General features: G+C 34.5%; 1 protein-coding gene across 1 annotated transcript in view; it reads left to right on the forward strand.

The window, feature by feature from the left end:
- LOC129280171 (plexin-B1-like) overlaps positions 1-13,692 on the forward strand; it is a 46,990-nt gene that overhangs the window by 2,079 nt on the left and 31,219 nt on the right. Inside the window, exons 2-8 of the mRNA XM_064112459.1 lie at positions 3,429-3,569; positions 3,925-4,046; positions 5,338-5,467; positions 6,154-6,307; positions 6,684-6,783; positions 11,253-11,367; positions 12,127-12,264. Coding sequence (XP_063968529.1) covers positions 3,429-3,569; positions 3,925-4,046; positions 5,338-5,467; positions 6,154-6,307; positions 6,684-6,783; positions 11,253-11,367; positions 12,127-12,264 — 900 coding nt within the window. The remainder of the gene's footprint in view (positions 1-3,428; positions 3,570-3,924; positions 4,047-5,337; positions 5,468-6,153; positions 6,308-6,683; positions 6,784-11,252; positions 11,368-12,126; positions 12,265-13,692) is intronic.

Below are 13,692 nucleotides of genomic sequence, written 5' to 3' on the forward strand. Positions count from 1 at the left end.
AGTAGTAGAAGTAGAAGTCGAAGTAGTAGTAGTAGTAGTAGTTGTTGTTGTAGTAGTTGTAGTAGTCGTATTCATATCCGTAGTAGTAGTAGTAGTAGTATTAGCAGTTATAATATTACCGTTGTTTTTATCATCATAATTATTATTATTACTATCATTTAAATTGTTAACATTATTCGGCATTTTTGTTTTGCTTTGTTTCATTTTGTCTCCTTTGTTTTATTCATCACTTTAGTTTATTCAATTAATTTTTAAAACCGACACTCCAAGTATATGGATGAATATTTCTCTAATACCAGACAACGTTTTATAAACAGTCCTGTATGTTAAAGTTATGTCTCTGAAATCTAGATGAAGAAAAAAATGGTAGGTGAGGTAAATGATAATAAAAAATGGCCGTAAAAAGGAAGGAAAATGAATTACTATAAGCGCCGAGTTCACCTAGAGCATAGAGAAAAGACGTAGACAAAAATTACGAAGAAAAAAAAGCGAAATCATTATGAAAGAGAACAGAGAAGGAGAGAGAGAGAGAGAGAAGGTGGGGTTAAGAGGAACGATAGGAGAAATTGAAAGTAAAAAGAGCTGTAAGAAAAGTACAAAGGAAAAGAACTGGGAAGAATATCCAATTTATTTATTTCAATGTGCTCTGTGTCTATCAGTGTGTGGGATGAGTGTGTGCGTTTCTATTCAAAATATGGTTAGGATATTTCTATAAAAAAAATCTTGAAATTTGCAACAGCCCACTTCGGATGCGGCGCCAGTGTATTTGGGTTTATCAGTCTAATTGTTGTAACATTTTTTTGGTTTCACCTCCGTTGTGTAGATTTCTTCAGAGACTATGATATGATTTCGTTAGACGATAAAGTGAGAGAGGGGATGGGGTGTCCGATTTCGTAGTATTATGAAAATAATCTTTGCAAACTATTCCCACTCTAATAATACTCCAGCAGAAGCTGAAATGTTACAAAATTGATATGAAAAAAAGGGAATCTATTAATGAATAGTTGAATAAATGAATGAATAACAAAAATGAACAATTATATGTATTAATTGATTACAAGGTATAGGAGAACGTAAGACGAGCGAGAGCAGACAAGGAACAATTCGAAGAAAACGTCAGAGCTTCCGTGCTTCGCGCGGGAAGGGGAAAACTCCCCTTAAAATATGGATCGCCATTCGCGCGCTCATTATTAAGTAATTCTCACACTTCGCGTGCTCACCACCGCCCCCTAACATGCCTAAAATGAAATCCTAGCAAAGCCACTGATTCTGGACTTAGTTACCGGGATTTTTTTGCACTGCCCCCCCCCCCCCCCCCCCCCCTCTGATAACAGGCACCTGTTGCGCCGCTGCAACGAGGCGCCTTAAACCACTCGACCGCGGCAACCGATGAAGGGGGAAGAAGTCGGTCTCGCGGGCCTTCGGTCTTGCGGACCTTCGGTCTCGCGGACCCTCGGTCTCGCGGACCCTCACCATTAGGTTCTAATGCTATGATATAGAGATTTAAACCTAATCCCCTTCATTTTAGTGATTTGTTGCGTGTCGCTTCTGATCTGACGAAAAATGCATGGGGAGCAAGTTTGAAATTTTGTGCATTTAGTTATTTCTTGCTATTCTATATAGGTTTTGATATTTTCAGTTTTAGTGTACTCGTTGTTTTTATCATATATAATTTCGCTTCCTCTTTCTTTCCTTCGGTAACCTTTTCCCTTTTTTCATTCTCTTTCTTTCTTTCTTTCTTTATTTCTTTCTTCCTTCTTTCCTTTCTTTCTTTCTTTCTGTCTTGTTTACTTTCTTTCTTTCTTATTTATCTCTTTTTCCCTTTTTCTTGTTTGATGGGGAAAGTCCCCAGCTCCTTAAATTAAGAGGAATCACGCCCCCCCCCCCCGCCGGCTTCCGCCGCCTTTGCCTGGAGCGATCATTCTATCAGATGTTCACCAAAATAACTACAGAAATCATTTGTTTGAAAAAAAATCCCTCAGTTTTTGCTCACATACAATGACAAACCTGTGTGAATTTAGAGTTAGTCTAAAGGACAAGTCCATCCCCAACAAAAAAGTTGGTTTGAATAAAAAGAGAAAAATCCAACAAGCGAAACACTGAAAATTTCATCAAAATCGGATGTAAAATAAGAAAGTTATGGCATTTTGATGTTTCGCTTAATTTTACAAAACAGTTATATGCACATCTTGGTCGGTAAGCAAACGAGGAGACTGAAGACGTCAACCACTCACTATTTTTTTGAATTCTATTATATGAAATATGGAGTATTATTTATTATTTATTAATTTTCTCCTCATTGTCAAGTGAAACAATTATCAATTCCTCCCTGAACCTGTGGAATTTGCACTGTTTAATGATATAAGGTTCATTCAAGTTGGTCCTTATTGTTAAATCTGTGAAAAATGAAATATTGTATAATTCAAACAATAAAAAACAAAAGAAATAGTGAGTGAGGGACATCATCTACTGTCTCACTTGCATGTCACCGAGTTATGCTTATCACTGTTTTGTGCCAAAATAAGCGAAACTTTAGAATGTCAAAACTTATTTTACATCCGATTTTAATGAAATTTTCAGCGTTATGCTACTTTGATTTTTCTCAATTTATTCAAATCAACATTATTCTGGGGTGGACTTGACCATTAGTCATGGGCGATTTTGTTGTATGCAATTTCATCTTGTTTGTATAATTTATAAACTGGACCTCACAACAGTTCAGTTATGTTGTCATTGTTCAGCTGAACCATGTGATTCTTCCAATTAGCGTACGTTGCAATTATCATATTTATCGTATGTATACAGTATGTAGGCATTTTTTCGTTATAGATTAAACATTTTGAATCTACATAAGTGAAGCAAGTGAAACACTATTTTCACTAATTAGATAACTTTGCAATATTTGATCTTATCCTTTAATCTGATGAGTGCTGCCGATTGGTGATAATACATTTTGAGGCATGGGCCTTGACCATTAATCTTATATGGATATTCAATTACGTAATCTTTGCTTTTGAGTTGTTTGAAAATGAAAAAAAAAATGAGGACGCTTTACTGATTTTTAAAATCACAACTCGACCAGCACCATGTCATCTTTGATTTGCTCTGAGAAAAGAATTCTAGAAAATAAATTGTCTGGCGATTCATCAAACGTTTGACACAAATTTGACCCGCATAGCATGTAAATATTATATATTCCATCAAAAAAAAATATAATGTGGAAGTAATTGCGAAGCCTCTTATCAATGTATAGACCATACAGGGCCGTCCATACATTATGGTTTTGTGGTTTTCTTTCTTCTTCTTAGTTGGCAATTATCAAGATGTTTCTATATACCTTCAATCGTTGGATACATGTATTTCAACGTAATATATTCCAAAGGCCAAAAAGCTGATTATCACTAGCTTGTTGTGTTTGTCAAAAATAGTTGAACATAGTAAACAGCTCATTCGGGTACGTTTATGAAGATGTCTTCCTTGGAGGTGGATCTGTTTTACAAGAGATGTTTATCGATGAATCAAAAAAGCAACTTACACTTGCTACAAGCTCAGACCGAAACTCGATGCAGGTGAGAATATTCTTATACAAGCTTAATTTGAAATTAATGGAAATAAAAATTTAACTACGAAATAGTACACATGTGAGAGAAGTTAAATCTAGCATTATAGTGCACTTCGTAAGAATCTAATCAAATAGATGTGGAAACGCGAATAACATAAATTTTAGCTTTGGTATCACACGAAAGTGATTATCTTTGTTTCCTCAAGCTTTAAGATTTGTTTCTGATGTGGAGACGGACAACGCGTGTTATCAACATGAACCAGACTTCTGTATACCATTATGAGTTGTGGAATAAGCAATTATTGTAATTCATAAAAAAACCCAGTACAATAATTGTTTCCCTCTTTTACAATAATGTGAAGAATCGGGTTGTTACAATGGATTTAGTCAACTGTGGACAGTACCAGACCTGCGAGGAGTGCAATGGTGAGGATGGTGGAAATGATGGAGATCCTTACTGTGGATGGTGTACTCTAAAGGCAATGTAAGTTTGCAGTATATTTACTTTCGCCCCCCCCCCCCCCTCCATCCATAATTGACATAGGCTTACATGATAATCATGGAATTCCAATGAATTCCATTTAACCTCTTCCGATTGTTATTTGGTTATACTTTTTTCAGTATCTCTCTTTTTTAATATTCTTATTTACATCGTCACTGTGCAATGAACTGAAAAACATTATGATATACAATAACATTTAACATGAAAAATACACATTTTATAGGTGTAAGAAGAAATAATATTAGATACTTATTGAATAGTGAGCCAACATAATGCGTAATTTATCTTTTCAATCTTCTTTTTTTTTTTGCAATTTTCCAAAACACACTCTTTGTTCTTTATTGTATTTTTTCAAAGAACGTTTCAAATATTTCTTTAAAATCTGATTTTTTTTTTCTGTGGAGAAATTGCGTGAGAAGCTAAATTAAGCAATGCATTAAAAATTATATGATGTTGTGTCCATCAACTTGTTTTGTTTGTTTGTTCAACTTTTTATTAACATGATCAAGCATGGGAAATGCAGTCGTTAAATAGGTTATATTTCAATTTAAACGAATTAAAATTTTGAATACAGTCAGCGTTTCCGAAAAAGTTAAAATATCGGAATTTCCAGAATAATACTTGGTTTTGATTTTTTTTTTTCAATTTTTTTCGTAAGCATCAAACATATTTTTAATAAAATACACCCCTAGCAGTAATACACTTTTCCAATCAATCTTTTTAAAAAGAATATTAATGAAAGTTCCAAAACTTCCTGAGCTTTTCGAAATATTGAACGATGGTCCAGCAACTTCACATCACATTTTTCTCTTTCCATTACATTTTGAAGGACAGTTCATCTGCTACAAATACTGTGGTGTCATTAGCGAGTCGACTAATCTTGACATCAACTGAATTATTTACATTATCCTCAAACTAATTCTTTAAATGTTATCCTACTTATTCAAATCAATTGATAAAAAGTATACAACTACTGAAACTATCAGGGCAGACACTGGACAACCTTGTCTCACTCGTCTAGTAAGAGGGAAATGAATTACTGCCAATTACAATTCATGTTAGAACTCTCTGCTTCAGCATATTTAATTTTTATATAATTAATGAAATTTTTTACCAAAATAAACATTTCCAAGGGCTCTATAAAGAAAATTCCTATGAACTTTATTAAATGCCTTTTTAGGTCCGATATAAAATATTCCCCGATTTTTTTATTGTTGTCAAATAATTGATAAGCTTCCAAATCCACTTTCATGTATATCCTTTCCACCACAAGTTGTACCCGATACGAAGAATGTCCTTCTCCTGATGAATCTACTCGGTGGCTGTCTTACAATGTCATCCAATGTGTATCCATCTCAGATGTCCAGCCTGATCATAGACTACCATATCAAATTACACAAGAGGTTTGTGGTGTTCTCAGACAAGAAGTTTTTGGAGTAGAATGCTTATGGGTGATCTCAAGTTCGGCCATGGCCTTAAAGTTTCCTAGTGAGGGTTATGGCACTTTTTAACATAAATTTTCTGTATACTTTAATGGAAATTTACAGTAAAAAAAAGGGGAAAAATCCAGCCAGCTTTTACATCGAAAATAACGTAAAACAAAAGGCTCGATTAAACCGTGATAATACTGTTGAATCATTAAAATACTAAAATTAACCATAAACGTTAAGGTGAAAAGACACGGCATGTTACCAGAAATCTTGGAAACTTGTTTAGAATCTGCAGAAGAAACGTAAGCCGTATTAAGCTATCCATTGGGAACGAACTCAGTGCGCTAAATACACCTTGTTCAACTAACTTGACTAACGTCTGGGCCTACTGATCACTGGCCTTATACATGTGTTTATTAAAACAAAATAATAATGATTAATATATTGTTTTCAATAAAAATGATAGACATTTGTTTTCATTTTAGGTGCATTTTATAGTCATCTTGCATGTCTAGGTTTAGGTATGAAACATTGAAAAGTCTGCTCTTACAACAAAATCGGAAAATATTTTAAAACATCATCAATAGGTAACAAGAGGCCATTCAGTTATCTAAAATAATTTGATATCAAAGGTTATATTTTCTCTTTACCGACTCTAGATCACCATTACTGTACAGCAGCTTCCAACCCTCAAAGACAACGAACAATACCAGTGTGCCTTCGACTCTTACCTGGTCAATGCTGTTACAACGTCCGACACAGTAGTCTGTAAAACTCCTCCTGTGGACGAATTGCCTACAATTCCTGAAGAAGGTGAGGCGAGAACTGTTAGGCTCATCGAGGTTCTTATGGCTTTACCATTATTACATTTATAGTTATTTTCTATATCTATAAGAACTTGAAGACCTCAGTCTTTTTCCCCAGATTAATGACTGGAACTTTCATTAAACATACGTATTGAACTTTCATTAAACATACGTATTGAACTTTCATTACACATACGTATTTTAAGAATCTGAAAATGAAAATCACAAATTCTTTTGCAACTTACGAATGAGGATCCTTTATACTTTATACAATATACTGGAAACAATTTTTTTCACTAACCATATCGTTGACGTCCCTTGGAAGATATTGTTGATTTTTTTTTGTTTGTTGTTATTTGTTTTTATTTTGTTTCAACCACCAGATGACCATAAGAATTTGACCCTTTTCATTTTTTCAACGGAGACCACAGTTTACTTCATAAGCACGGATTTTATCTTGTTTGACTGCACCCATCATAAATCGTATGTAACAAACTTCACTGAATTATTTTAACACAGCGCTTTTTTTGCACATTTTATATGTAATAATGGTTGGTTGGGAGGGATTTTTTTACCTGATTGCTAAGAAAGCATGAATGCTTGTAAGCAAGCAACCAGAGGACCGACGGCTTAAGGTCCTCTCCGAAGGACCTGGTAATGAGGATTAATGCTTTACCAAAGGGCACTAGCGCACCAAGTGGGAATCGAATCCGGGTCACCGGAATACGAATCCCCGCTCTACCGACTGAGCTATTGCGCCTCCTGTAGAATGATGTTTTCCCTCTATGTGATAAATTTTGCCATGTCCCATTTACTTAGAGAAATTTAAGGAGCATCCTGGAAATCTATTGTGTATTTCCTTAAAGAATCTGCCACTTTGTTACGAATAAGAACTTGCAAGCAATTCACTTAATTTGCAGTAAAAAATGTATAACTCTGACCCTGTGCCTTACATTTCTTGTTTATAGTCATACGTAATAATAACACATTACACATGTTACATATTATGTTTGATTTATTAAAAGGAAAATGTAATCGCGATTATATCTTTAAAGAAGTTGTGCAGGGGAAGTTGTCAAGCAAGACACATTCACCATTGACGGTACATATAATCATGGTCCATAACGTATTTTCTTTCAGCATGTTCGGAGGAATATTCAGCTGTTAAAGTCGTTCCAATATGACTCAACTGATCTAGAGACAAGTCTCTTAATATTATACTTATACACACGTCTTCTGATCAAATTTGTTTTCATTATTGACTTAAAATATAAACTGAAATGAGTTTTAGAACTCCTTACAGTCAAAGAAAAAAAAGAAAATATAACATGGTGCGGACTTTAACATCGATTAATGTACGAGTAAATGTTTGAAATCATAAATTGGTATCAGGCCCCTCAACGTTTTTCCAACGTTTACTGATATGTAGGATGACAATTTTGTCAGACTCGGCAGTCCAAGCTTCGAAGAATATCTTAACTATTGAACGTGGATATATTATTATATCAAGGCCTGGTCATATTTAGTATAATGCTTCTGTCAGGATCAAACCTTGGTTTTTGCTTACCTAAAGATTTGGTCACCAATCACTCCAAATCACATAAACAACATCACATACCCCAAGCATCCTTTTTTAAAGTGAAGAGAGCTATGATGTAGTCAAAGTACACATAAGTAATTGCACTGCACAATGATCATTCCGGTTTAAAGTTGTTTATTACAACTATATCATTTCGCTCCAAATGCGATTCATTTCCATGGAAATTTCAACAATGAATGTAACATGAGTTCACATATAACTGATATTGACTTTCAAAAGATACCAACAAAATTAAGTTTGATTTTATCAATCAAGAATTTCAGTTTTGGAGAAAAAAAAATATCAGTAATGGATGGGAGAAATAATAATTTGTGAAAATTATTTTAAGTCGGAAATTGTTAAAAACTTACAACGTAAAAGTAAGCCTTTTAAAGTTACAGAAAACAAGCTTCTGATTGATAGAATTAATACAACAAAATCTGGATCAACATTTCAGACCAAAATTACCTTTTAGATTGAAGAATCTAATATTTCTCCTTTTTAAGCTGAAATATACTGATTAAATACAAAATAGACTCACCACCATTGTGGGTAGGACAAACTCCAAACTTAATTAAAACTGAGGGTCATAATTATCTTCCCTGCTCCTCAGAACACAACCTCTCTCTAAGAGTAACAAAATGAAAGTGATCCTACTCTCTGTGCAAAGCAATTTGGTGCACTGTACAATCAATGGACCTCGGGCGGGTCTTGGAATGCTAAGTGTTTATTTCACTTGCTACTCGAACCTGGAACCTACAAGAAAAGAACCTGCAAGAGCTGAATACGTTATAGCCCTTCCTATTTAAAGTAATTAAATACATGGGTTTTTTTATTATACAAGTCAATCAATAATACTGCCATCACAAGGCCAAAATGAGTAATTTATAATTACCTTTTAAATTTAGATTTTCTTTATTTAAACACAACTTTGAGAATTACACCATTAATCAATTTTTCCTGTTAACATTTTCTATGTTAAATAAACACATTTTAGAATTCGGCTTTAGTGCAAAAATAAAAAAAAGAATTGCTTGTGACAGTTTATAATGCTTAAACAGACACATCGGAACACTCACACCCAACCTATCTATTAGTATTTCATTCTTGCAATTACAATGGCTCTCCTAATTACGTTATAATTACTTTTGACTAAAACTTGTCTTATCCAAAATTTATCGGCCAGTCAGTGGTATTATCATGTATGTTTAAGGTACAATAATCATGATAATATCAAACCAAAATTTATCTCTGAACATGTGTATGGATTTGGGAATTTTCTAGATCTGCGTAGGCGGATCCCTTTTCAGGTGTGATTGTCAAAACGTAGGTCTATCAGCTAGCGCTGCGCGCTCGCATTTTGATTGGTTAGTAATGTATCCCTTTATAGTTAATTCTATAGCAAAACTACTTAAAATCCCCTTTTCGTGACAGTTATCAAAATTTCGGTTCGCGATTTGCGCTCCCATTAATTGTTAAAAATATAATTAAGCAATGCATCCTTTTCATAATTACAAACGCGCTTCAAATGTCCAGTTTCAGGTCTTAATAGCAACATATTTCACGCTCTCATTAGGTTTATTAGATTAATAAATAACATTTTTTTTAATGAGTTTCTAATAACTAAATTGTCACCCTCTTCAGAATGTAATATCTACAAGTTTCATCTCACGCCTAGGAAGAGGAATAGGAAGATCAGAAGATGGTCATCACTTCCACATGATGACAAAATGTCCTTAGCATGTACCGGTTCTAAATCAAAATAATAATTTAAAGATATCAGCCTGCGCTTGGCGCTTGCATGATTCACTAAGTGCAATCCACATCCACTCCACGATTTCCCTACACAGGGCTTGAAATAATTCTTAAATTAACTCTTTTTTTTTCAGATCAGAATATCAAATACTTTCCTTCAGCTCGCGCTTCGCGCTAGCATTTTTTATTTTCATGATAAAACAAACTTATTCAGAATGCTCAGAATCTAGGTCTAAATCTAAAATACGTGCAGGCATGTTTATCGAGATACGTAGCTTGTACTTTATTTAAAACGTGCTTAAATGATCCACTTTTAGACCAAAATATCAAAAAAAATTCTGCTGGGGCTGTGGCCGCATTATTAATGAAGGTAGATAACAATCTTTTCATGATTTACAAAACATGAATAAAGTGTCTCTCATTTTTAGGTCTGAAATCTCATTTCCCCCCCTCGCACTTCTTGCTCGGCTAAGCTCGATTAGTTACATTCCCTTTATGAATGAAAAAGTGCTTAGAATTTCCATATTTTAGGTTGGAATGTCAAATATTTTCAGCTCGCGCTTCGTACTCGCATTATTAAATTGTTGGATTATAAATATCGTTTTCATGGCTAACTGAAAAGTCCTTGCAGGTCCCTTTTCGATCAGGCCAGATGTATATTAAGAATTTATGCTCGCGCTTCGCGCTCGCAGTTATTATCTAGTTACATACGCATCTTGATTAGGATTACAAACATTGCCCAGAATGTTCAATTTTCAGGACAAAAAAATGAAATTTCCAAACAAATTTGCTCGCTTTTTAAGTGGGGCTAATGAGATTATTACATTTTTATTTTGTTCTATAAGCATACAGGTAAGAAGTGACTGCTAGGACTTCCCCTTCAAAGAAACAAACAAAAATCAACTTCGAGCGGCCCATCAACGAAATGTGGGTGGGAAAAGATCGCCCCCACTCCCTTTGGGCGAAAGCTGGATCCACCACCGGATCTGGACCGGTATAAAATTAATAAAATGTCAATTTCACTGTAGTATTGTATACAAATATACGATGACACTCGAGGATCTGGCTAAAAATATTCGCATCGAAGAAACATCACATAGTACTGTTCTCCCGAGGGCCATCGGCCCGAGGGAGAATAGTATACTATGTGATGTTCCTGAGTGCGAATAGTTTTAGCCTGTTCCGAGAATGGGTCATTGTATATTTGTTTTAAATCCCTTCCACTCATACCATTTTACAGCGAAACGATTTTAATAAGTCGATATAGAACAATCGTTGAGAAAATAGTAAGTCTTGCTGTATGAATCGTCTGTTCAGCGAGCGCACCTGGTTAGTGCAGCTCGCCGAAAGTTTCCCGTGGCATGCAGTGCAGAGTACCGTTCGGCTGAGCAGCGCTCTGCTCTCATCGCGCCGCACAGCTCGCGAATCGCGAGGTAGGGGGGGGGGGTAAAAAAACCGTATAGTTCACTTTTTCTCTAGGGGAAAAATGGACTATGCGTGACGTCAGCAAGGAAAATTAACTATTTCATGGCAAACGTTTTTCGTAGTAAAACTATTCTTTTTCTTCTTGTGTACACTCTCAATACAACAATCTTAAGTAAGGGATATTCTCTTTCAGTTGTTCGTCTTGTGTCTCAAGTGCATGGCCATGTGACTGGTGTGTTTATGACAACATGTGTACGCATGAGAGCAGTTCATGCCAAGACGGTGAAACAGTGGTGATTGGAGAAAATGTAAGCATTTTATGAAAACATAGGGCTACCTGGTAGCTTTTCACATTTGACCCCGGGATATGTTGTATCGAAAGAGGTTTAATGTAATAATTTAGCGAGTCGCTGAATGAAATACGATGTTTGGAACCTTTGAAAATCAATAAAACTTATTAAAAAAAAAACGCTGAATAAAATTAATCTTAATCTTTTTCTTCTCCTTCCCAAAATTTACTTCATTTGTAATGAAAATTTTAATAGTTTTAATAATCAGAAATACTTTAAGGTTTATCTTTTAATTGTTGGTTTCATTCAAGTTACTTCAAACAAATTGATTTTAAAACTTAGAACGTAGATGTACCCTATTTGATTCATGCTTTTCAGAATTGTAATAGTAAGTATCATGTTTACCATCTTTGATATATTAGTTACACTCATCATGATTTTATTGGCATTATCATATTCATTATTGTAATTGATCATCATTGTATCGTAGTTCGTTATGATAATTATTTATATTATGTTTGCTTTGTTGTTGTTATTAGTAGTAACATTATCCGTTTGCAATCATAATACTTGGCTACTACTACGACTACTACCAATACATTTATTATATTGTAGTCATTATGCCCAATCTCATCATGAATATTATCATTACCAGCATTACCCTTATGATTTAACATTTCATATTTGAAATCATATAAAGCTCTCCATCTAAATTTGGTTAAGAAATGTCATAAGAATCACATAACTGATGATACCCGTTGAATTTCTTACTTTTAGAATCCCACAGGTTCTGGAGATAAAGGTCAGAGTTACTGTCCTCAGCTGGTTGGTACATCAGAAACCTTCTTCATACCAGTGAATATTCCTTCAAGTTTCTCACTAGTGGCAAAAAATATTCCTACAGATCGAACAAAGGTACTGCTTTGGTGTAATGATAGTTGTAACCATTATTCGTTCTTACATTCACGACATTTGCCCCACTGTCACTCATTGCAATACACTTCAAAAACAAAAAGGCGGAAAGGGTGGAAAAGGGGTCGAGGAGTGACCAGAGAGCGTTGTCGACCCTCATCCAGAACGCTGTCACTTTTCAGCCAGTTGCATGATTTACCATTTCCGTCCTTTCAGTTTTTAGAGTGTATCTTACCATACCCCCATTATCTACTTACTACTGTTACTGCTATATACAAGGCGAGGGCCTACTGCCGATTCCACTGCTGCTGTTGCTGCTCTAGTACTCTTCCTTGGCTAGACTACCAATAGACACTTCTACTGCAGTTAATATTGCTGATGCAGCTGTTGTTGCTGCTTAGTTTCTCTGAATGTTAGGTTTTATGTGACTGCATAACCACAAATGATTCTACAAATAGGACTATATACATACTGCTATACTGACAGGGTTAGACTGATTATCATGCAAATTTTAAATCACAGTGATTGATTAAAACCATAATCAATTCATTATTAGTATCACTGTTATTATTAAGTATTGAACGTAGCGAACGTTTGTTCTTGATAAGAATGAAATCATTATAATATTCAAATTCAAATTCAAATTCAAATTTATTTATTTTATTTCACTTCCATCAAACAAAAACAAATTGTATACCATATATAAACATAAATATTTGTATCCGTTGCAAACAAAATTAATGATACATATGTTGTGAAAAAACACTTAGACAATTTCGGCAACACATTGTAGGTTTTAAATATGTATACTAATTTTTCAATAGAAATTAAATTAAGATAGAAATGGGGGGACCCACTAAAAAGCAATGCTTGTACAATGTTGGCCCCTCAAAAAATAGATAACACAACAAATAACAAAATAACAAAGTATAAATACAGATAATCAAATGAGAAAAAAATAAATACATGAGAGGGAAATACAAAATAAATACAAAGTTATCAGAAATATATAGTTTGATAAAGGACAAAACAACCCGTCCTATAAATATCCACCCTTCCCCACCCCACCCCCCCCCCCAACAAAAAAAGAGAAGAAAAAAGGGGAGAATGCCCTGAGAAGATGGATGGGTGCTGCTGTACGTAGATAGAACACATGCCGTCGTGGACTCAAGCAAACTGGATTCAATGATGTGTATAAAAGGAGAAAAATATAAAATAACCTGGAAAGAATATAATGCACGAAGAATGTGATTGATACCGTGAACAAATAACCGGTAGGAAGGCGGATAAGCGGACAGGCGAGGAGAAAATAGAGAGGATAGACACAATAATGTATGAGGTTCAATAATGAGCACATCTGAGAAGGACTTGTGTCAGATTTTTTTTTTTTTATAAAAAAAGGATAATAATTATTTTATGTTTTAATTGTAG

Source organism: Lytechinus pictus, chromosome 17 (assembly GCF_037042905.1).
Source record: "Lytechinus pictus isolate F3 Inbred chromosome 17, Lp3.0, whole genome shotgun sequence".
In the NCBI taxonomy this organism is placed as follows: Eukaryota; Metazoa; Echinodermata; class Echinoidea; order Temnopleuroida; family Toxopneustidae; genus Lytechinus; species Lytechinus pictus.